Source organism: Neolamprologus brichardi, chromosome 9 (assembly GCF_056152115.1).
Source record: "Neolamprologus brichardi isolate AB-2024 chromosome 9, ASM5615211v1, whole genome shotgun sequence".
NCBI classification, from domain to species: Eukaryota; Metazoa; Chordata; class Actinopteri; order Cichliformes; family Cichlidae; genus Neolamprologus; species Neolamprologus brichardi.
In genome coordinates, this window is record NC_142112.1 from 26847153 (window position 1) to 26870211 (window position 23059).

The 23059-nt window shown below is 42.0% G+C and overlaps 3 protein-coding genes across 4 annotated transcripts; 2 read left to right on the forward strand and 1 right to left on the reverse strand.

The window, feature by feature from the left end:
* Positions 1–928: 928 nt before the first annotated feature.
* Positions 929–6781, reverse strand: lypla1 (lysophospholipase 1). 2 transcript variants are annotated; one of them, XM_006795011.3, is made up of 9 exons: positions 6430–6781; positions 6280–6311; positions 6110–6175; positions 5884–5931; positions 5722–5792; positions 5562–5635; positions 3700–3801; positions 1218–1394; positions 929–1118 (listed from the first exon to the last, which is right to left on the reverse strand). In XM_006795011.3, the coding sequence occupies exons 1-9, from the start codon at positions 6496–6498 to the stop codon at positions 1059–1061; spliced, it is 699 nt and encodes a 232-aa protein (XP_006795074.1). In that variant the 5' UTR covers positions 6499–6781; the 3' UTR covers positions 929–1058. The 2 variants fall into 2 exon arrangements, with proteins under 2 accessions (XP_006795074.1, XP_006795075.1); XM_006795012.3 differs by lacking the exon at positions 3700–3801.
* A 1191-nt stretch (positions 6782–7972) lies between these two features.
* mrpl15 (mitochondrial ribosomal protein L15) lies at positions 7973–10778 on the forward strand. The gene is made up of 5 exons (XM_006795010.3): positions 7973–8133; positions 8268–8425; positions 9287–9452; positions 10095–10218; positions 10326–10778. Exons 1-5 carry the CDS (start codon positions 8029–8031, stop codon positions 10661–10663), a joined length of 891 nt encoding a protein of 296 aa, XP_006795073.2. The 5' UTR covers positions 7973–8028; the 3' UTR covers positions 10664–10778.
* Positions 10779–18268: 7490 nt separating this feature from the next.
* On the forward strand, positions 18269–19361 carry sox32 (SRY-box transcription factor 32). Its single transcript, XM_006795009.3, has 2 exons — positions 18269–18575; positions 18724–19361. Exons 1-2 carry the CDS (start codon positions 18269–18271, stop codon positions 19359–19361), a joined length of 945 nt encoding a protein of 314 aa, XP_006795072.3.
* The last annotated feature ends 3698 nt before the right edge of the window (positions 19362–23059 follow it).

A 23059-nucleotide genomic window follows, 5' to 3' on the forward strand; every position in this document is an offset into this window, starting at 1 on the left:
GTTGCTTCTCCTGTCATGTGTCATGAACATTCACAGTAGAGTCTATGCTTTCACCTCATTATGTATTGCACATGTAGTACTGTAGTTTTTGCAGTGTGTTAAGAACAGTTTTCAGAAACAACTTAAACTTTAGGACAGCCAACAACATATTGGCTGTCCTACTTAATCAGGTAAGAAGGCTGATGAAATCCCAGGTGCTAATATTGTATCTACAATTATGTAAACCCAAATGCAGGAGGAGAGGAATGAAAGAAAGCAGAAGAGAAACTACATGTGTTTAAATGAGAGGGGGGCAGGTGGAAAAGTGAAGGGGGGTGATTTTAAATGCCTGGGATCAACCATCCAAAGCAATGAACAGTGCACGAGAGAAGTGGAAGGATAGTGGATATGCTTGACCAAGAATGCTGAATATGCAAGACAGGAGGAAAAGAGGAAGACATCAGAGAAGATTCATGGATGAGGGGAAAGAGGACATGCAGGGGGTTGGTGTGACAGAGGACGCTGGGATAGGGGGAGATGCAGGCAGATGATTCAATGTAGTGACACAAAAGGGAGGAAAAAAGAAGAAATCTGAGAAGCTGGCAGCAATAAATATTTGACCTTTTAGCTTGGCGATGTGCCTTAATTAATAATTCATCACCAGACAGGAGCTACATTAATGAAAAAGAAAAACATTTAACAACAGGCCATTTATTGTGAGAGAGTAGGTATTAAACCATCAAATGTAGCCCTAGTTGTTATAATACATACAATTCCTGCAAGAAATGGCTCGTCTCAATGAAAAGTAGCTTCACAATCAAGCAACTACTGTTAGTTACTCTACTGTAACACTGAGGGTTGTGTGTGCCTCCAGGTCAGTATGCAGCATCAGTACAGTCATGCCTCTCGCAGGCTGACGGCCCCGTTCTTATCTATGAGTAGCAGCAGGTTTCTTTTTTTTTCCCTTTCTTTTATTTTTTAATTAAGTAAGTCAGTGGTCCTCGAGTCCGTGTAGTCTCACTGGAGTCAAGCTCAAAGGACTCTGTTGATGTTGATCAGGTGAGCGGACACACTCGTGTTCATTCGTCGCTGATAGGAGGAAGCTGCTTTTCTATGAATCGCTTGACATCCACCATTTCCTGTAAATACACAAAAAGATGCAAAAAGCATTTCAGACGGAGCCGACACCGAAAGCTCCACGGTCAAATGTGCCTTTTTTTTCTTATTCCCACCCTCACCTCTGGACATGCGCTGTGAGGTAGACCCCGGTATGACTTGAAGGTAATGTTGGCAGGATTGATGAGACCTTTCATCTTCTCTGCTGTCTGGATGCCGAATGCGTAGGGAACCAGGGGATCGGCATCCCCGTGGCACTGCAGGACATGCATGTCCTTGTTAGCACTGTTGGCAGCCGCCTGAGAATAGAACAGATTAGGATTATTTTTATTATCTGATTATGAGTGAATGTGAGCTGGCTGTGGGATATCCCGGTAGTGTAATCCAATTGAAGGAGTAGTTTGCTAAAAAAAAAAAGAAATAAATAAATTAAAAAATTTGCAGCAATTCATGTATACATACAGTGGTCAAAGGAGCTTGCAAAGAAAAGCGTCTGGACTTCTTTAAGTTGCTTGAAGACGTTTCACCTCTCATCCGAGAGGCTTCTTCAAAATCATTGACCGCCTTACTTATCACCGCCTTTACCCAGGGGATTCCATACCCTGCATTTACGGACTTCCAAAAATCCACAAGGAAGCTGTCCCACTCAGACCCATAGTCAGTAGCATAAACTCAGCCACTTACAACATTGCAAAACACCTTGCTACCATCCTTGCTCCTCTCGTGGGGAACACCCCACACCACATCAAGAACTCCACCGACTTCACTGACAAGGTCCAGAAACTTACCCTGGATCCAGATGAAACCATGGTGTCCTTTGATGTAGTCTCTCTCTTCACGTGCATACCCACCACGGAGGCAGTGGAGACTGTCAGAAAACGACTACAAGAAGACAACTCCTTGGAGGACAGGACCAACTTCACACCCGATCAGATTTGCACACTGTTAGACCTCTGCCTCACCACTACATATTTCAAATACAATGAAGGCTATTACAGACAAAAACATGGCTGTGCCATGGGCTCCCCCGTGTCACCTATCGTAGCCAACCTTTACATGGAGGAAGTGGAAAGGAAGGCTCTTGGCTCTTTCAAAGGAAGAGTACCCAGCCACTGGTACAGATATGTAGACGACACCTGGGTCAAAATCAAGACACAAGAAGTGGAATCCTTCACTGCGCACATCAACGCTGTGGATAAAAACATCAAGTTCACCAGGGAAGACACAAAGGATGACTGTTTGCCTTTCCTGGACTGCGCTGTGCACATTGAAGAGAATGGCAACCTCAACATCGAAGTTTACCGGAAGCCCACACACACGGACCAGTACCTCCTGTTTGACTCCCATCACCCTCTGGAACACAAACTTGGAGTAATTAGGACCCTACACCACCGGGCAGAACATGTTCCCTCTAAGCCTGAAGGAAAAAAGAAGGAACACACACATGTAAAGGAAGCACTCAAAACGTGCGGCTATCCTAAATGGGCATTCTTAAAGTCAGCGAAGAGGCACAGAAAAGAAGATCAGACACCAGCGAGGGAGGATAAGAAGGACAGACGCAACAACATTGTCATCCCCTATGTAGCCGGTGTATCAGAGAAACTCAGGAGGGTTTTCTCCAAGCATGACATCCCGGTGTACTTCAGACCCAGCAACACACTCACAAAAACTGGTTCACCCGAAAGACAAAACGCCAAAACACAGACTTAACAATGTGGTGTATGCTGTACAGTGCAGCGAGGAATGCCCAGACCTCTACATTGGAGAGACCAAACAGCCACTTTACAAGCGCATGGCACAACACAGAAGAGCCACCTCCACAGGACAAGATTCAGCTGTCCATCTGCATCTTAAGGATAAAGGACACTCTTTCGAGGATGCCAATGTTCACATTGTGGACAGAGAGGACAGATGGTTTGAAAGAGGAGTGAAAGAAGCCATCTATGTCCACTGTGAGCGACCATCTTTGAACAGAGGCGGTGGTTTACGACACCAACTCTCTGCCATCTATAATCCAGTTTTGAGATCCCTTCCCAGACGCCTTAAGGCCCACTCACACCCTGGGCCATCTGACCTCAGGAATTCGCATGATAAGGTGGGGCCAGGTTTCACAATGAACTCACCCGATACTCTGGCTGATTGGGACCCACACCCAGTTCCACACCTTGACTCAGGCGATTAGAGGATCATCAGGGGGTCCTTTTGTCCCTCTGTGGGGGGACACTCCCACCAGGTTTATATCTGGGACTCTCCACCATTTGACCTTAGAACTGAAGAAGCCTCTTGGATGAGAGGTGAAACGTCTTCAAGCAACTTAAAGAAGTCCAGACGCTTTTCTTTGCAAGCTCCTTTGACTACGATGACCTGGATGACTGAGAACCTTCACAGACATATACATACAGTGCTTACTAAATGTATTAGACATCAACCCAAAGTAAAAAAAACAAACAAACCACTCATATATGTGCTTATTATTAACCGGTCCAAAAGAAAATACTTGCATTCACAACTTTATGAAGTGTCAATTATCAAAAATTTTAAGAACTACAAATTTCAGGTGGATCTGTCTAAAAGTGTAGATTGCACCCTCAGAAATGTTTCTACCTGAGGGAAGGATTTGTGGAGAGGAAGCCAGCAGCTGAGAGCGACCACACCGGCAAGTTTCTGTTGAGTCGTCAGAGCCGTGTAGAGAGACAACGCTCCACCCTTAGGGGGGAAAAAAAAAAAAAAAAAAAAACACACAAAAAAACATCGTTCTCACCAAGATACTAAGCTTAACACCAACAGATTACAACTACACATCAACACAACCTCAGCTTGAAGACAGCACTTGATTAATCCACACTTGATTGATTTAAACAGTCCAGTTTTCATAGCAAAACCTAAGTGTGTGTCAGTTTTCATTGGATAAACGACCGAACAGAATTTTAAATCTATGGGATAATCCACGGGTGGGAGCTAACGGCCACATACCCAACTAAATAAAGAATAAACAACTCCCAGTGCAAGTATGACAGCTCCAAGAAAACACAAGTAGCTCGTCTAAGTCAGAACGTTTGTGACACTACAGGCCTCTCTTACTGTTAGAGGATACAAATACAAAGAATGCAGTTGTAGAGGAAACATGACAAATACACTTCTTCATTAATACACATTTGTCAGTCAAATAAAGGGAATTCATATTTACATACAAGGCTCATTTAGCAGTGTCAAAACATGAGTATGTTTTCATGATTAAAGGCTCTAGTCCTCTTTTGTTCTTTTAAAATAATTTACTTGGAAATAAATTATTTGTATTTTAAGTGCCTAAAGTACATGAAAACAGCACCTAGTTGTTTTTTGTGCTTTTCTTGCCTAAATTTAAGATGTGCCTGGACACAAAATACATCCATAATTGACATCAAGTTAATCTTTTCAGTTATCGTGCTGTTTGATACCAACTGAAAGAAACAGATTAGCAAAAAAAAAGTCCTGCGCATAAGCATAAGAACAAATTGTTCAATTTTTAGTTTGTTTTTGTATAGATTACACAAACAGTTATTAAGCTTTAGATATGGTACATCTGTTTAACCTATTTTCAGTCTATGTTTGATGGCTGCTGTTGTATTAACTGCTTACAGCATAATAATACACTATATAATAACTGCCTCTACTATGGCTCCATGGCTTAGTTATGTACACATTCAACTAAAAGGAGACACAAATCCCTTTGGGGTTGCATCAGGAAGGGCATCCGGTGTAAAATATCAGCCAAATCAAACATAAGGAGTGACCCAATATGGCGACCTTGTGCATGAGGGAGCAACCAAAAGTAGCTTTAATATTTCCTTGATAAGTGCTTACTATTAAAGGGCCAAAAGACGTGGTTTGTATGATTATACTCACCTTCCTCACTGCACATTTGCAGTTGAAAGAAAACATCACCTAGCATCAAGCGTTTTTTCGAGATTAAAGTTGTACGCAGCGACTGGTGCTGTTACTCCAGGTCGAAGGAGTACATATTTTATTAGAATTGAGTGTAGCTTTTTGTCTGCCTGGATAAATATGACTGAAAAGGAAGTGCTGTTCATATTCTTTTAGTGTTTCTCATGGCTGTGAATTTCTTTCCAACTTAACTTTAAAAATCTGTAAATATCTTGTCCTTGAAACAAAAAAAATGAAATGCACAACCTTTCCACGTTTTTTCTCATCAATTTGACACATTTCTCTGGTAAATCTGCTGTTTTCTTCCTATAAAATCACCAGTTTTTCTCTCAATTTTCTCTTATGTAAGTAAACTTAAAAGAAAAATAATTTTCCGCAAGCTGTTACCAGCCCTCACCCAGTGTTTTGTTTTGTTTTTTTTTTACTTTCAGTGGCAGTAATGCGCCATCATAAAGTGTTATGATGGCGCATTACTGCCTTTAAATCACACACACACAAAACAAGGTTATATAACATATCATTCCTGCACATCCCACACTTACCTGTGAAAATCCACCCAGGATAATCCTGTGTGAAGGTATCCCATTCTTCACTTCTTGGTCTATCAAAGCTTTAACTGAAATGAAATTAAGGAAACCCCCTATGTTTGAATGTGACTAAAGAAAAGGCCTGAAAAGGATCAAAATCCTTCTTTCAACATACTGTTCTCTGACGCTCTCTTAATTCCAGCCTCGTCTTCATTTGCATTTGGGCTCAGCCCATAGATATCAAACCTGTAGAAAGGGAGCAGATACATGTGAGGCTCATCCGACATGAGACAGCCACACTCTCAATTGAAAAATGTTCCTTAACTGCGAGGCTTACCAAGAAGGCATGTTCATCCTCATGTTCAAAGTAACAGGCATGATGGGACTGTAATCAAAGGAAAAGAGTAACATTATGACTTGCCCTAACTGCCCTACATGTGTCAACAGATTTATAAATTTTCACAGCCTTTAATACGGCATTCAAGTCTACATAAAGCGCTTACGGACTTTCTAAAACTTTCCCAAAACCTGCTTTTCCTGTTATAACTGCTCTAAATACTTACGCATGTGGACAGATGTATTTCACATGTGGTATCCTGATGCCTGCGAAAGCTTCTGCCCAGCCATGTCTGTTATTTTGGACACAGTTATAGTTAAGGTGAAAGCAAAAGTGTCTTGGGTCCTAATGAACACCAATATTTCACACAAGAAGTAAACAAATCTCTCTACATACCCAGTGTCGCCAAGGCCATGCAGAAATATAACCTGTCAAAACAAACAACACCTATTCGCACATGCTGGTACAAACTAGGCTCTTTATTGTCTAATAACAGCTGCTTTTTTCACTAACATGTGAATGACCTGTGTCGCCTTGTTAACTCACCGCTGCAGTGGCTTTACGGGCAGCAGGCACAATGGCAGGTAAGGGCGCTGACATGTTATTGCCGCACATGCAGCGCTGAGGCAGCTGTTATGTCGGGAGAAGTTAGCTGTTCTTAGCTAATAACGCTGCCCCCCCTTTGTTGTCAATCCGTGTCGAGATTTGTCCAACTCTGCCGTTCAAATATAAAACAGCTGAAGGACAAAATACCGACCGACCATGGAGGTCAAAGTATCGCTGCCCCCTGCCCCTGCTGGCAGTCGTGAATTTCTTCTTGGAAGTTGAAATGTGATGTTAAAAACAACCACACCGACGGTTAGGGTTCTACTCGCTAAAGACAGGCACGCTTCGTAGTCCCGCCCCCTCCGCGTTTTGATTAGATGTCGTTAGCGGCCCGATTACAAATGCACATCAGCCATTGGGTGAGCGAAATGTCGATGAGCGCCTCTTTGAGGGCTGTTAAATCCTCCACAGCACACTTCTGTATTTGAAAATTACAGACAATGTGACTGCACAGCTGAAGAAATACAATTCAAAATTTTATAAATAATAATAATAAAAAAAAGAAGAACCTTTACATATTTAAACATAAGCTACTTCCAAGAACAATGATGATTTGCAGAGCTGTGGTAACTAGATTGGATTGTTCCAGAAAACATCTAAAAGAGCCCATACAGATCTGGAAAAAGAATGTTTTTTAGCGATGAAACCGAGGTGAATTTGTACCAGGATGATCACAACCGAAAGTGTACTACATTATCTGTCAAGAATGGTGGGGGCAGTGTAATGGTGTGGATATATATGGCTGCCAGTGGAAATGGATCACTAGTGTTTATTGATGATGTAACTGCTGATAGAAGCAGCAGGATGAATTATGAAGTGTACAAATACTCTCTTCGCAGATTCAGCCAAATGCCGCAAAAGTGATTACTGATAAACCAAAGCAAGCTACAAAGGCAACTCAAGAGTTTTTGTTTAGGTTTGGGTTTTAAGCAAAGAATACTCTTTGATAGTCAAGTCAGTCAACTGATCTCAACCCAACAGAGCATGCTTTTTGGCTATGAAATGGAAAAACTGGATGCAGAAACATCCACAAACAAGTAGCAACTGAAAGTGGCTCTACATGTTTGACTTGGAAGACTTTTTTCACACTGGATGCTATTCCTGATGCAACCCCAAGGAAATTTTTTCCTCCTCCCCAAGTCATTTTTCACGTTTTAGTCGTTGCACATATTGATTGTTTGATTTAAAATCCACAGTGGTGGTGTGCAGAGACAATACTACGGGAAAGGTTGTAAAAAAAATAATAATAATGGTGAATGTTGAATGTTGAATATTAGTAAGAATTCTAGCAACGTTTGGCTTTTGCTTGGGACATTTTCAAAATATGTTAATTAATGTTGTGAGCCAGACCATTTTGGCTGTTTTCTAAATAATAAAAATTGCATATTAACACGGATTACTTTGGAAAACAGGAGCGCCAAACCCCTTTCTTTTATTTTGAAACGTAACAGCGTCAACGAGAAATACTTCCGCTGCCGTCTTTGTCACGTGACCTCTATGCCCTTGGTTTGCTAGCTTTGACATGTGAGCGACCGAAACATGTCTTTCCCTAAGAAACCAGGCGGTAAAGCACTGGATGTTTTGCAGAACCTCCCGCGGATAACATTAGCGAACCTACGGCCTGAACCAGGAGCCCGGCAAACGGTAAGTTTTAATCTCTCGTAAATTTTGTAGCTATCTGTGGCTAACGCAGCTAATGTCAGCTAAAGTAATCCAGCGGAGATAGTTGTTCTATGTGCAAGCAAGAGGAGATGGTCCTAAATGGTCCTGTGTCGCAGGAGAAACGCCGGGGCAGAGGGCAGTATGGTGGCAACAGGAGCGGCAGAGGACACAAAGGAGAGCGGCAGAGAGGGAACCGACCTCGGCTGGGCTTCGAGGGGGGGCAGACTCCCTTTTACCTGGCCATACCAAAATACGGATTCAATGAAGGGCACAGGTAAAAGCGTCAAATGCCTTTTATCTGTGAAGCTAACCGATGAATGCTTGCTTGAGTAAGAGGCACGCCGAATTTGCATAAATGGCAGATGCACTTGGTTGCCATCAAGCTCGGATCAGAAAACACAAAGCTTTATAACCTGTTTTATCTGTCAGTCAGTCAGTACACCTTATCTACACAGCACTACCCACACTGATCTCTTAATACCAGCATTAGAGTCATGCTGTGAAGCTGGACTGCCATTTGTGAGTGCACACCTGGAGTGACAGGTCTGCCACTGGCACCTTGTTCTGTTCATAGATGAGAGCACAGACTCCACTGAAGAACATCAGGCCCTCATGCCACATTCATGGAGTGGAAAGACAGCCAGACAGCCAGAAATGTGCCTGAGCACCCTGCAGGAGGTCATTTTGTAGAGCATGGGCAATGCTGCTCCTCTCCTTCTTGCTCAAAAGATCAAATACTGCCCCATGTAATGTCCCATCCCCTTGTATGTCCTCCACAGTTTTGAAGGGAGGAGATATAAGGAGATTGTGGCGGGTGGCAGAGGAAACCTTCTCGCGATGTCACTTGCATATCTGTCATCTTGGAAGAGCTGGACTACCTGTGCAGCCTGAATGGACTGCAGTTACCATCTCATGCTGCCAGTAGCAATAAACAAAAGTTAGTCATGAGGGATAAGGAGAGAGCAAAGATGCAGGTGCACCTCGAATGAATTCACAGCGGTTTCCCCTTCCTAACTGGACAGATTGATATCCCTGAAGTTTAACTCAGTTTGTGTTACGCTGCTATGATTGATCGAGCGTTCCTATCATTTTTCTGAGCAGTGCATATCGATTTGTACTTCTTCTTCCTCCTCAGTCGCCGTCCGCAGTACCACCCTCTGACGCTAAAACGGCTGCAGTACCTGATCGATCTGGGACGAGTCGACCCGACTCAGCCTATAGACCTAACTCAGCTCGTCAATGCCAGAGGAGTCACAATCCAGCCCCTGAAGCGCGACTATGGAGTCCAGCTTGTTGACGAGGTTTTTGATCTGTTCCTCTGTTTCATAGAGATCAAATTAGGAAGCTTGATTTTTCATCACAGCTGATTTCAAAATCATTTAACAATCATCTGAGGACAAACAGCTACTTCCTGGCGTATTTAGTGTCAACACAACAACAAGACTTGAGAGTCGTGATTATTGAGGGCAAATAAATTATGAATGCTATGCTACAAACACCAGAGTATCTCCTTTCCATGGAAATTGAAAGTAAAAGGTTTCTTAATGGATAACCTGTTCATTTCCTTTATCTGTTTTATGAGCAGAACATCTTAAATATTGATGAGGAAAACACAAAAATGTATTTTCTCTGTCATCAGTAGAGCCTGTGAGCTGAAGACTTTATGCATAGCCGCTGCAAGACAAAGAAAACAATTTAAACAGCTTATAGTTTGACCAGCAAAGGTTTTATTCTGTAAGAATGGCTTTAAAATCACTGTGAGGTTATCTAATTTGTTAGAACTGAAGAATTTCAGTAGACATACCAGTAGGTGGCACCACATGACAGTGTTGTCACTGTGACAGTAACAGATTAAGATGCTGGTCTTGACTCCTCAGTATTTTTATTTAGTTTATTTTTTTTAGCCAGTTCTGACTAAAGCTCATGTGTTTGTCCTGTTCCAGGGCGCTGAGATTTTTGCTGCAAAAATCAACATTGAGGTTCAGAGAGCGACTGAAGGAGCCATAGCTGCTATTGAAAGGAACGGAGGGGTCATCACAACCAGTTTCTACGATCCCATAAGTCTCGGTAACTCATTAATGACTGATCTTATCCACTTATCCAAGTCAATGTATTTTATTTTTAAATATTTTTTTAAGATAAAAGGCCTGAAAATGTGCTCTCACTTTTTGCAGATATCCTCATCAAGCCCGTCCCGTTTTTTGTCCGCGGGCAGCCGATTCCAAAGCGAATGTTGCCCGGGGAGAATATGCTCTCTTATTACACAAGTGCTGACAACCGGGGTTATTTGGCAGACCCGGACAAAATCCAGCAGGCCCGGCTAGCCCTGGCACAGAAGTATGGTTACATTCTGCCAGATATTTCAAAGGATGAACTGTATCACATGCTGGCCATGAGGAAGGATATACGACAGATCTTCTTTGGCCTTTCTCCAGGCTGGGTTGTTAACATGCCTGAGAAGAAGATCCTGAAACCAACTGATGAAAAACTGCGGAAATATTACAGCTCGTAAGTGTTAGGAGAAAAATGCTGTTTATGTACAGGGAGCTGGGGGTGTTGAAAGCGTTTTCATTTTGTATGGAAAACTGTAGTCTGTGTGTTGCCATTAAACTTTATGTTGAAAAATACATTTTTCACTGTATTGTCTTTTATTAATACAGTTAAATTAGTCGATTTTATGCCACAAACCGTATGATGAGTACTACTCGGTGGCCAACATCTGACGGCCTCGTGTCCAAGCACGACCATGGCCCGTGCTGCATGATGGAAGGAACGTGAACTGTAACAGGTGAGGGGGAAATAAGGAAAATAAGATAACTCAAAGAATGAAAACAGGAAACAGATGCCTGGTGATGTGTGTTACTTGTGAAATGGGTTGCCTAGGCCCTAGAAGGGGAGTTTGAAATTAGTCACAGGCAGCTGTATCCTGGTGTGGACGTTCAAAAGATCCCTCCCCCTCCCCCTGTTTTGGAACACAATCACAGGCAAAAAGCATACATACAACCTTGCCTCTGTATGCTTTGGAGACATGAAAGCCGAATCAAGACATCATTCATATCTAATAAAACTCAATGCATCCTGATGAGATTTCTATTTTGCCCCCTGTTCGCACTCTATAAATTAAGCCTGTGCCGGAGTGTAACCTCACTGGTTGCGGCTTCATCGCATCTCTCCTGAGCTCGCTATTACGCTCGTGTTTATTTTTTTGGAGTTGAAATGGCACACTCCCTATAAATAACTTGGTATTTTGCACAGATATTGTCTTGAGGGAGGCTGCCATAGAATTTGTGCTGTTATAAAAACACTTTATCAAAGGAAGCATATGCCTGTGCGTGTGTGCACCACCACGAGCTTTGTGTTTGTCTTAAACCCACCCCCATTGCCACCTTAGTAAATGCAGGCAGATCTTAATTATGCAAGAATAGAAAAAGGAGTGATGCAAAGTTTTCGTTAAGCGTTTAAAAAAAGATCATTTTTTAGGTGAGCTTCAGTTAAATAGTAAATTTTCACCCCGCGAGCCAAAGGTTTCACTTTGATGACTTTCCTTGTGGTTCCCTGAGTGTTTTCCTGAATCCTCAAGTATCCAATACGGCCGGTGGATACATACACAGCCGGCCCTGCCAGGAAAACCTGCCCAAATCCTTAAAGCATAATACTTTAAATAAATCACGCCACAGGAAAGAAACAGCACAATCATTGTTTATGGCAGAACTACAGCTCTTATCTTCAAAGCAGCAGATCCTTTTGAATTTGTATCAGGTCTCAGACGAGCAACAGAGAGAAAAGGAGCGAGCTAAACAATTTTTTTTTTTTTGTTATGTGCAAAGAGGCACAAACATCAGCCCTGTGAGCGTGTGGCTGCCTGAAGGTTTGCACAGAAGAATGACAAAGTGGAATCAAGTATTTTCCTCAATCAGCTGGCTAAAAAGATTTGTTTCAGACGGGCGTTTTGTGTCTGGTTTCTGCTGCAAATAATCTAATGTCTGAGTCTAACCAGTTCACACTGTTTAATTAAACATTCAGACATTGTTGTCGGTGCTGAGCACGGCAGATCGATTTGATTATCTGCTGCCTTGAATGAGCCGTTTAAGACAGACGCTGTGCATGGCTGTGTCTCGCAAGTCTCAGGCCAGTTTCAGATAATAATCAGGGCTAATTACAGTTAAATGCACGACTCCTTCTTTGCTGTGTGCCAGGCACAGGTGTGAGGCGGAGGTCTGGGATCAAGTTTGGTTTCAAACCGTGGGACAGAGGACATCCAATGTCCAAAGCTCAGCTCTCTGGAAAGTAAAAGATGTCAACTCAGTTGTGCAAATAAGGCTCTTATCAGTGTAGGATACAATTCCTAATTTACAAAGAATGGAGCTGCTTCTGCGGCGAGATCATAGCTTTGCCTCATTAGCCAGTCTCAGTCTGAGCAGCTCTGAATGACAGACAAATGAAATGAAGTTAGAAAGTAGTTTAAGGAGGAAGGAGATAGACAGAGGAATTGGAGGCTGTGATTTAATACTGTGAACACAAAAGCACTGTTTAATTTACTCATTAGTGATTTTTTCTTACATTAATTAGTCATTTAGTGCAGAAAATAAAATAAGATTCAAAAAATGCCACACACACACACACACACACATACACACAAGTCAACTGACAAGCAGAAGGCCTTTAAAAAGGCTTCCTCTAAAACATTAAATAATTTCCTCCTTTGCACTTTTTACAAGACAGTTTGTCCCATAAAAAATTATATTACTGGATTTTTATTCATGCTATTTGTGCTTTTGCCGTACTCTCAGTTACACGGTGATGTGCATGTCCTCTTTCATTAAAATCTTCACATTTCTAGATGCTGAAATGGCACTTTTTCTCCTTTTTTAGCACACTTGGGCGATAAAGTCTGCAGTTGCTACTTAAAGTAGTGCAGAAGTGCAGAAGTTCTTCGACTTCCGTGGCCTCGCCTGGGCTCCCGGGTTTGTCTGAGCTGTGTTTGAAGTCTGGATGAGCTCTGCTTGTTATCTCTGCTCAGAGGTGGGGGCATCATTGTGCTCTGTTAATGAGGCCACATTAAGCCTGTCTACACCAGGGGGCATGTAATCCTCTCAGCTGGCTTGATGTTGGGCCGGCCGGGCAGGGCGCTGTTTACACGGGGAGTGTGGAAGCTGACGCTCGGGATCCTGCAGGCCTCATCTGCTGTTGAATTTGCTCAAACGATTGAGAAGTGAAGCTGGAGGCGGGGGAACCAGACCACTGCATAGAATGGTGTCTGAGACTTGACAGAGTATATCTCAAGCTGGCCTGCTGTGCCCATACAATACTTCAACAATGCAATATAGCTTCTCGCCGCGAAGATCACGGTCACCTGAGACAACACTATCATATCCTCTTCACACCTTCCAGCTATAAAACAATGCAGCTCTTTATGAATGAGGCACTGTAAGGAAAGTCAATGGGATGACAGTGAAGCCGAGGCAGAATACAGTGCTGCAGTGTCAGAGGTCAAGACACGGGCCTCCTGTATTGCACCTCTGTGGCTTTGATCAGATTTGTCCTTTGGACAGAAGCCTGAAGAAAGCGTCTCCATGTCAGCAAACTTAAATGACTTGATATCCATAGTAGAAGAAGAGCATGGGTGTTGGAGCACCTTCAGGGACGGAAAACTAGAGCCCACAAGCGGAAAATCACAAAACCAGAACCAAATGAGTGCATGCTCCACATATAGTAAATATCCAACCAAGGCATCATCCAGCGTTTCCAAGAGCCTGCTGACCTGTCCCTTCATAAGGTAGCCCTCTGGTATTCCTACAGGTCCTGACTGCACAGCTCTACCTGTGCCAGCCTGATCATCACTGATCCCAAGTGGAGAAGGAGAGGAGTGTCCCATATATGAGTTCTGTCCAATACAATGGCACATTGTGATCAGAAAGCCACAGAGAACAATCCCTATTCAGAAAGCATAGTGCCCATTCAGTGGCAGCTCGCTGCTTGTTTGGCTATGAAACAATGCACTGATACCCTACTGTCACCTCATAGATTAGGATTCATTAATAAGGCCAAACATAAAGGACTTTTAACACGTTTTCAAACATTTTTCAGCAAAGGAAAGCCCTGCTGGTGGTGGGGTTATACAATAAAAGGAATATAGAATCACTTTAAACTCACACACATACACTCGTTTTCACATCTTAGTGAGGTCATCTCATTGACATAATGCTTTCCCTAGCCGCTTACCCTAACCCTAAACATGAAAAATGAATGCATAATCCTAACCCTCAGCCTAAACCTAACCATCACCTAACTGTAACCCTGACACTAAAACCTCATTTTGAGCCTCAAAAAATGCCTTCAAACTCGTGAGGATGGGCACTTTGTCCCCATAAGTAACTGTTGGACCCCACAAGTATAGTAGTCCGTCTTATCATCCACACACACACACAGAGGTTGTATATCTGAGACCCAGGGAAAAAAAAGTATTTTGATTTTGATTTTTTTCAGATAAATCAAGTGTTGGGATGGTAAAAAAAAAAAAACATTACAAAAACAAAATTGTTTTTAACTAATTTTATTAAAATTTTACAACATGTGCACTTCAGTGCACAAGGGGAGTTCATTGATCACGAATGTGAAACTAACAAAATTCAAGAGCTATTTAAGAAAATTAAATGCTCCACTGGATAGGATATTAAAACTTATTTATATAACAATATCATAAAAATGTAGATCATGGGTCAACTTAGAAGTCACTGACACTTCACTAGCTGTAAGCCATTGGTTCAGGAACAAGTGATTGCACTGGGCTTTCTATTTCACAAAAGTCTATTCATTTATGATATCTGAGGAAGTACTGTGATTTTTTTATTTGGAGACACAAAGGAACATTTGGCACTTCCCACATCTCACATATGTTTTACTGTTGCACCCAACCATTCTACAACTGAAATGCCTTGGACTGTTAACCATTCCAGGCAAGTGGAGTGAACCATATTTTGTTACACTCTCATCTGGTTGGGGCTTCCTTTTCTTGATTTTTGGAGAGAACTCTTCATTACTGGTATTATTCAGGTCTTGTTCACATGTTTGTCCCTGGTTTCTCAGCCAAGAGGAGCTTGAACTCCAGATACTGCGAGTTCTTTTCGCGCATTGAGATCATTGACAACTTTCAGCAAAGACGTGATCTTGAAACAATCAGGTGTCATGGATTCAGCTATAATTGCGACTCTTGTTTTTTTTTTTTACTTTACTGGAAAACATTTCTGCATTTTACCCATATTTTATTTTTAACTCAAAATCAAAAATTCCAGATTCTTCTACATGTTGGTTTTGGACCAGATAGGACGACAGATTTCAGGTGGCCCTGTGTCTTTCTCTATTACATCTGCCACTGCATCTTGATAATCTTCGTTTGGCTCCTCCTGGGTTCTCACCCTCTCCTATCTGGCTCACATGACTCTCATCTTCTGAAAAATCTATGTTTGAATCTTCCTCAATTATTCTGTTAAGAATTCTCTCTGCCTTTGTCAAAGAGTTGTCTACTAGGAAAAAGTGAAATAAATATAAGTATTCAGTCCCGACGTGCACTAGAGTACACATTAATAAATTAGTCATTTCCTCTGTGAAACTAAATAAGCTTAATTCTTAAAAACCCCTCAAATTATTTACTACATGTTTATTTTTGAAAATTAATCAAAATCTGATTTTAAAAAACATTTTAAATGTAAATATCATGCTTACCTTTCTTTCTTCCATAAAATGTGCTTGTGGGCATGCCAGTCATTTTGAAAAGGTGGGAAAAAGACTATTGGCAAGGCCACACCCCCACACATGTGATATCATTTTAAAGGTACTGTTGTCCTCTCTGAGAAACAACAGGACTTAGAAGAGTGGCAAGCAGAGTATGAGAGGTACAAGCAAAAACTAAATGTGTACTACAGTGCACAAAAATGAATTACTGGGTCTCAGGAGGCTAATATTTAGCCCTCTCAGTTCGCGCTGATAGTCAGCCGAAACTAACATTATTGTATTCACGCTGCGCCATTCAAGGTAATTGATTAAATCCATTAGCGCATTTCACAGCGCGTTGGAGCATGCGTCCCGCTCTACCCCGCGGATGTGGATTCAACCTATAATTCTGACAAGCTGTGAAACAAGGACACCCCCACCTCCCCCACCACCAAATCACCAGTTATTCTGACGAGTAATTCGACTTTAAATCTGACATATAACCTCCACATTTGTCATGGGTTTTTTTAAAAAGTTTTTTTTATTGGTTTCTTTACCAAAGCTAGATACCAGCTTATCAGTTTTGACTCTTAGTTTTATATTTGGTCGCCAATAGTGGGAACACGGTTGAAACAACTCACCTTAATCACGTCTATTATTGAGTTTGCCTGCATGACACATTATTGATTTTCTTAAAGATCTCCATTTCACCTGATTGACTGCGACGCTAAAACAAAGTCCAAAACAAAAGCAAATAAAAACCTCCTATTACGGGCTCATTCCGAGGCTCACTGGAAAGCCCTTTAAAGTGGGGACTTGTGTTTTCTCCAATATGTGTATTCTAGCAGAACTCGCCTTAAGATCAGTGCAAACCCTTGTGTATTAACCCTCTGTACTTTAAACAGCACCGTAGAACATTTACACTTTAAAGTTGCGCGTAAGTGACTCTGCTGAAGAGATAATGCAGAGCAGGTGCAGGTCTCACGGATGCACAGTATATTGCAGACTCAAAGTTGCAACTGTCTGCATAATGCACCTATTGTCTGTCTAATGTATGCCGTCAGTTGCAAAGACAGACATTTGTGGAAACCGCAAAGGGGAATCTAGCACCTGTAATGGCATCCAATTGCATTACAGAGGGAGCGCGAGCCTTCCCGGGTTTCTGGGCTGGTCATTTCTATTCATTTAAAGTCACTTTTATCCCAATGTGCTTGTAAATGACTGCTGCTATCACTATAATGTCATTGCGTGGACTTAATTGGTGGCTATTTCCTTTTTTGTGTGTTATTGTAAAGAAACTGCGGTCCTGACAGTTTTCTTCGTTTACAAACTGTATAAAGTGTGAAGGAAAGCCTTAATATTCGCAGCAAATTAAATAAAATCTGTTTGTGTGTGTGTGTTGGAATTAAATTAGGATAAAACTTTGTGAAGAAGGTGGCACAGACAGTTTGAGCTGGAATTGGAGAGCGATGCGCCAACTGCAGTTTCTGTGCGTCTGAATGTCTGAGGATTTCAATCCACTTTTTTTCAGGGAGCCAGTCAGCCTGTTCCACTGTTTATTTCATCTTTTCGCTGAGACCGATAAGGTCAGGCTATTTCTCCTTCTTGATGTCCCGCATAATGGCTCATCATGGGTCTTTGTGTGGGCCTATCAACGCTTTTCTCTGCGTGCGTGTTCGCAAACATTTGCGAGCTGTAATCGCGTTATAAACGCGCCTTGATCACGTTTGTTTCAGTCGTGTAAAATGAACTTTGATAAAGACAGTGGATGGCCGATAAGAGCTGAAAGACACAGTGTAATTAGTAACCAGCCTTGCCTCATGAAAACTTTTGATGTGGGCTCATCAATTCCTTCCCTGGCCCTCAGGCACTATTGATCAAAAGGCGTGATTTGGTTTTACTAACGCGGGTTTAGTAGGTGGGTCAGAGGAAAAAATGAAGTTTGTCTGTGTGTATTTTGTCCAATTAAAGAGCGTGTTTGTATCTGAGTATGTTAACAAGTCTAAAACCTTTTTTGATTATGTAGAAGATATAAAAGTGTCACGTTTTCACCTCACAAACATAAATCCTGTCCCAGTGCAGAACCTCCATTGTGTCATCTACACGTGGATAAAGACACAAATTACGTTGACTTTGAGTTTATTCCGTTTGGCAATAAAACGGGTGAAACTTTATTTTTCCAATTAGATTTCAAAAAAACTGTGAGGTTTAGACAGACTCTACACGGACCCCAATCTGAAGTAAAATCGTAAAATCGTTGATTGGGTCGCCGGGTCACAGACCTGAGAACACACCTGGAATTCACACCTTAAATCCACTCCTCCTGGCCTCCCATTGGAGGAGCGCCCACATATATCACTCTTCATCATCAGGAGGATGACAGCCAGCAACAGAGCCATCTGCAAACATGTACTTCGGTCAGGACCCCGCAGATTTCCAGTTCTGCACGAACAGCTCCGCTTTCAAAAGCGAAGAGTTGCCAATCGCAGACGGAGACCAGATGGCCCAGGTGTGTTCCCCGGGTTCAGGGCCTTCCAGCCCGCTGTCGGTGAACTCGGACTCCAGCTGCACCAGCCCCGAACCCAAATCTGCTGCGGCACAGCAGAGGGTCAGGAGGCCCCTGAACGCCTTCATTATCTGGACCAAAGATGAGCGCCGGCGGCTGGCACAGCTCAACCCAGACCTGGAAAATACCGACCTGAGCAAAATACTAGGTAAAATAATAATCTGTGTCTTTTGTTTCTTAAATAACACAACATGTTTCAGATATGGCATCAAACCGGGATTTTATTTTATTAGTCAAAGGTCAGTTTTATCAAGCTAGTCAATGTATAGAGCTCTTACTGCTGTGTTATTCTGCAGGGAAAACCTGGAAAGCCATGTCCTTGGCTGAAAAACGTCCCTACATGAAGGAGGCTGAGCGTCTAAGAGTGCAGCACACCATTGACTATCCTAACTACAAGTACAGACCCCGCAGGAGGAAGCAGCATAAGAAAAGCCCCAAGACTCCAGAAGCATCAACACCTTCATTATGCAGCTCAGGCTTCAGACCCCCCTACAACCTCACCTACCTGCTCCAGAATCACCAGCAGCCTTTCCAAAATGCACACACCTTCCCAAACTCCTCAGCTAACTACACCCCTTGTCACAGCAGCTATGCAAACACCCCTGACTTCCCAGACCAAGCAAAAGAAGCCACAGCCCGAAATAATCCTATCATGTACTCAAACCCTCCTGCGTACGCTGCACAGGCTCAAGGGTATTTTGACACTCAGCAGTGCCACATGCAGGAAGGTTTCTCCAGTCCTGCACCTCCCATTGGAAATCAGAGGGAATTCAGGGTCTATGGAAGCCCCCAGTGCCTTCCTGGGCCATCCCTGGAGTTCTACTTAGAACGGGTTAAGGCTGACATGCTGTATGATCTGGATCGCAGCGAGTTTGAACAGTACCTGGGTCCAAGCCTCCAGAGGCCCGAGTCAGTGGATCCCAGCAGTTACTAAGAGCAAAGCAGCCACATACCCAGACGCTTGCTCTCATGAAACAGTTCAGAATGGCATATTTATTTAAATTATATTCCAATTATAATGCCAGATAGCATCTGGTGTCATAATATATGTTACAAATGTTTTTTTGTCAAGTTCTGTTCGTAGATCTTGAGTGTGTTGTCCTTCCATGCCATGTCATTTACAATATAATGGAAATAATAATTAACAAATTCATTTTAATGATCATGTTGTTGTTGAGATCTTAAAATGAAAACGGTGATAGAAAACTATGATTATTTTTACATTAATTTAAACTTTAAAATAATCAATGTCAGTAACTTGAGGAATGAATCCTGCAGATTTTGTTAAAATCCATGCTGGTAAATAAACTTTGTGCTTTTGGGCATTTTTTTAATGTCTTTATTTTATTAAATAAACACAAACATTTTTGGCTTGTACATATTCTCCACTGAGCCTTTTATAATGAAGATCAAATGGTTCAATCAATCAACCAATCAATCTTTATTTATAAAGCACTTTTCATACAAAAAATGTAGCACAAAGTGCTTTACATGGTTAAAAGCAGCCCACCCCACCCCGCCCTCCAACTCACTCCCCACACTCTCATTAACATAAACGATGTGAATACACACATATCCCCCCCACACACACACACACACGCACACTTAAAGAGTGTTGATTCAATCAATCAATCAATTAATCTTTATCTATAAAGCACTTTTCATACAAAAATGTAGCACAAAGTGCTTTACATGGTTAAAAGCAGAACACCCCACCCCGCCCTCCAACTCACTCCCCACACTCTCATTAACATAAACAATCATGGATACATACCCCCCCCCCCCCCCCCCACACACACACACACACACACACACACACAAGCACACACACACTTAAAGAGTAAAATTGGGCTGGGCACACATGAGCCAGATGAGGAAACGGTTCAATGATAGTATTATTTGGCCGAGGTTTTAAAGTGGCCACGGTGTTGTTTTGCAACCTTGCAACTTTTTACTGTGCGTTTTCCTCTTTATAATTCTTAATCAGCATTTAAAGGTTAATTAAATGATTAATAATGGTTTGTAAAGCACATGTAAGCCTTAGTCACAACAGAAACTGGTGTACAAGCAGATAACAAACTATTTTAAATATCTGTAACATTAAACTGTGTCAGAGCTATACTGGCCAGCCTCTGGCAGTCTGTTGACACACTGTTTTATCTCTCTCCACATGTCTTTCATGGCTGAGCGAAGGAAGTAGGGTGGGCGGCGAGGCCATAAACTTCCCAACTTCCTGTTTCATTTTAAAACATTTCACAAAGGCTCTAAAAATATGCCCCAAAAATCGACATATCTCCAAACTCATATGACTTTGGCTGCCAAATGTTTACCCATTTAGGAAAATGTTTACTTCCCGTCCCATATTTTGTGTGTCAGAGCCTCGAGGTTGAACTCTGTGCTGGATGAATGTGAGGGGACAGAGGCCTGAAGTCTCCAACAAACAAACAAAAACATGTCCGAGACCACAAGATTGAAACCTGAAATCTCCAGAAACTAAAAGTACTTCAATAAGGAGAGATCTTTAAAAGGAATGGGCTGATGGCCCATCACAGCAGAACGTGATCCCAGCGGTGACAGGGATCAGGGCAGGACCCCCCAGAGTCTAGACAATGGTGGTGGAGATGAAGATGGAGGCTTAAATGGAGACTGACTGATGAGGGAGAGGCAGAGATGGGGAGGAGGTGGGTTGCATGAAGGCGTCTGCAAGAGAGAATGACAGATGTGCAGTGAGATTTAATGTACGGGAAGTGAAGGCTGATTGCTTTGAAGAAGAAAGATGATTGGACCATACCGGTGATGTCACAATCAGCTTGACAGCATGAGAAAGTGGAAGTGATGTAAAGTTAGATTAGACTTATGCATAAGCTTCATCTGTACACATGTTACTACTTAGTACTTCTTTTCAGTGTTTCAAAACAATTATCCAACCAAAAATTATGTTTAAACTCTTGTGCTGCACCGCTTTCACATAATAAACATGTAATAGGTCACGAGGCGTCACGTGAGCCTGGTTTGGAGGGAAGAGGGATGAAAATGTTGTGTGGTTGCAGCCGTGGTTCCTCATTAAGCTTGCTACCTGGTCACTGTAGTTGTTAGACTATTGGATCACTGTCAAAACTTATTATAAGACTTTGACAGATTCTCAAGTGTTAATCATCTTGATTTGACAGGTAACTACTCACTTTGAAGACATTGAAAACATTTATTTACACGTGAAAATCAACTTTTGCAAAATATTGTTGCAAAATAATATAAAGGCATCTATTTATTTTCTGCTGCCTGTAAAGGTCATTGTTGCAGAACGGATTGGAGCCTCTTCCAGCTGTGACAGGAGTGAGACACGTGAAATACGTTGGATGGACTCCCAGTTTATTTATAAAATGCTCCTCGACTCCACTGAAACTAAACTCCAAAGCAAATATATTCTTACCTGCTCCTTGAAAATGGAGCAAAATGTCCTGGCTCTGAACGCTATAGTGTATTCGAGGATGTTTTTGCAGCAAAAAGCTTCAACATAGTACTAAAGGTGGCCCTAACAGGCTAAGTACAACCAATACTTCCTTACTTAACTGTGCCTGGCTAAAAGGGATCTGCATAAGAAAACATCATGAGTCAGTGAAAAGGACATGAAATCTTAAAAGAGTTGGAAGGAAATGGACGAGCACAAAGGTCGAGGGAAGGACGACCCGTTCTGGAGGAGAGAGCAGAAGAACTGATTAGGAAAATGAAGATCTAGTGCTAGAGTCCACCCGCCACCTGAATGAGAGGAAGAAATCTGACGTCAGTTCAACTCCCATGACAATATTGCAAAACAACACGGCAAGGCGAAATGCAGAAAAACACGGTAGCGCACAAACATTCGGTGCAAGAACGGTCCATTAATGCAACAATAAAATCTACCCTCAGCCCCTATTTTCCCTCTTAAGTTAACTTGAACTTGGAGCTGGTGGTGCAGCTTGTTTTTCTCAAACTTTGGCCCCTCAGCAACAATTAATGAGCAGTTGCAGGAACTTCCTGAAGGAAAAACAACTGGATGATATCAGTGTTTCAGGTGAAAATATCATCAACAATAAACAGCGGTGGAAATGTCAGATGGGCAATTCAGATATCTTTGTTAGTTTTATGAAACTTAAATATTTACAGGCCTCTGTTTTATCAGGTTTCTGATTTATTAGAGTGAAAGTTTTTTTTTTTTTTAAATCATCTTTAAACCTGAATTAAAGTGAGATCATCACCTACATCGAGCTTCAATTCTCACATGTGACAATGACCGCAACAAATATGTGAAGTGTTCACAGACTACAAGGGTCTCAGGTCTGAATTTCTGGACCATCTGCAAAAAAATTTATGTCATCTTCTTCCCCGGTTATTTTTTCATCTGGATTGCGCCGGTAGGCTTACAGAAGCGTACTGGGAGTTTATCACCGGTGAAGAATGTGAGGAATCTCGATATGTCAAACATGCTGTAATTCAGCAAAAGCATTCCTCGACCATAAAATAGTATCCGCGTCAGAGATTAAATATGTAATCTCTGCATGTTCAATATTGACACAGAAATAGCTGGGGTTTATATTAAACCTAAAAAGAGATCTGTGTTCACGGACGCGTGGAATTCTTGAGATTTTGTGAGCT

What these genes read in the sequence shown, in the direction of transcription:
- lypla1 (XM_006795011.3), bottom strand. Translation starts at nt 6,498, where the DNA reads ATGTGCGGCAATAACATGTCAGCGCCCTTACCTGCCATTGTGCCTGCT. An exon ending in TCCTGGGTGGATTTTCACAG is followed by an intron (nt 3,802 to 5,561) that starts GTAAGTGTGGGA and finishes TTCCCCCCTAAG; the next exon opens with GGTGGAGCGTTGTCTCTCTA. An exon ending in CTCACAGCGCATGTCCAGAG is followed by an intron (nt 1,119 to 1,217) that starts GTGAGGGTGGGA and finishes GTGTATTTACAG; the next exon opens with GAAATGGTGGATGTCAAGCG.
- sox32 (XM_006795009.3), top strand. Translation starts at nt 18,269, where the DNA reads ATGTACTTCGGTCAGGACCCCGCAGATTTCCAGTTCTGCACGAACAGC. An exon ending in CGACCTGAGCAAAATACTAG is followed by an intron (nt 18,576 to 18,723) that starts GTAAAATAATAA and finishes GTTATTCTGCAG; the next exon opens with GGAAAACCTGGAAAGCCATG.
- mrpl15 (XM_006795010.3), top strand. Translation starts at nt 8,029, where the DNA reads ATGTCTTTCCCTAAGAAACCAGGCGGTAAAGCACTGGATGTTTTGCAG. An exon ending in AACCAGGAGCCCGGCAAACG is followed by an intron (nt 8,134 to 8,267) that starts GTAAGTTTTAAT and finishes CCTGTGTCGCAG; the next exon opens with GAGAAACGCCGGGGCAGAGG. An exon ending in CTACGATCCCATAAGTCTCG is followed by an intron (nt 10,219 to 10,325) that starts GTAACTCATTAA and finishes CACTTTTTGCAG; the next exon opens with ATATCCTCATCAAGCCCGTC.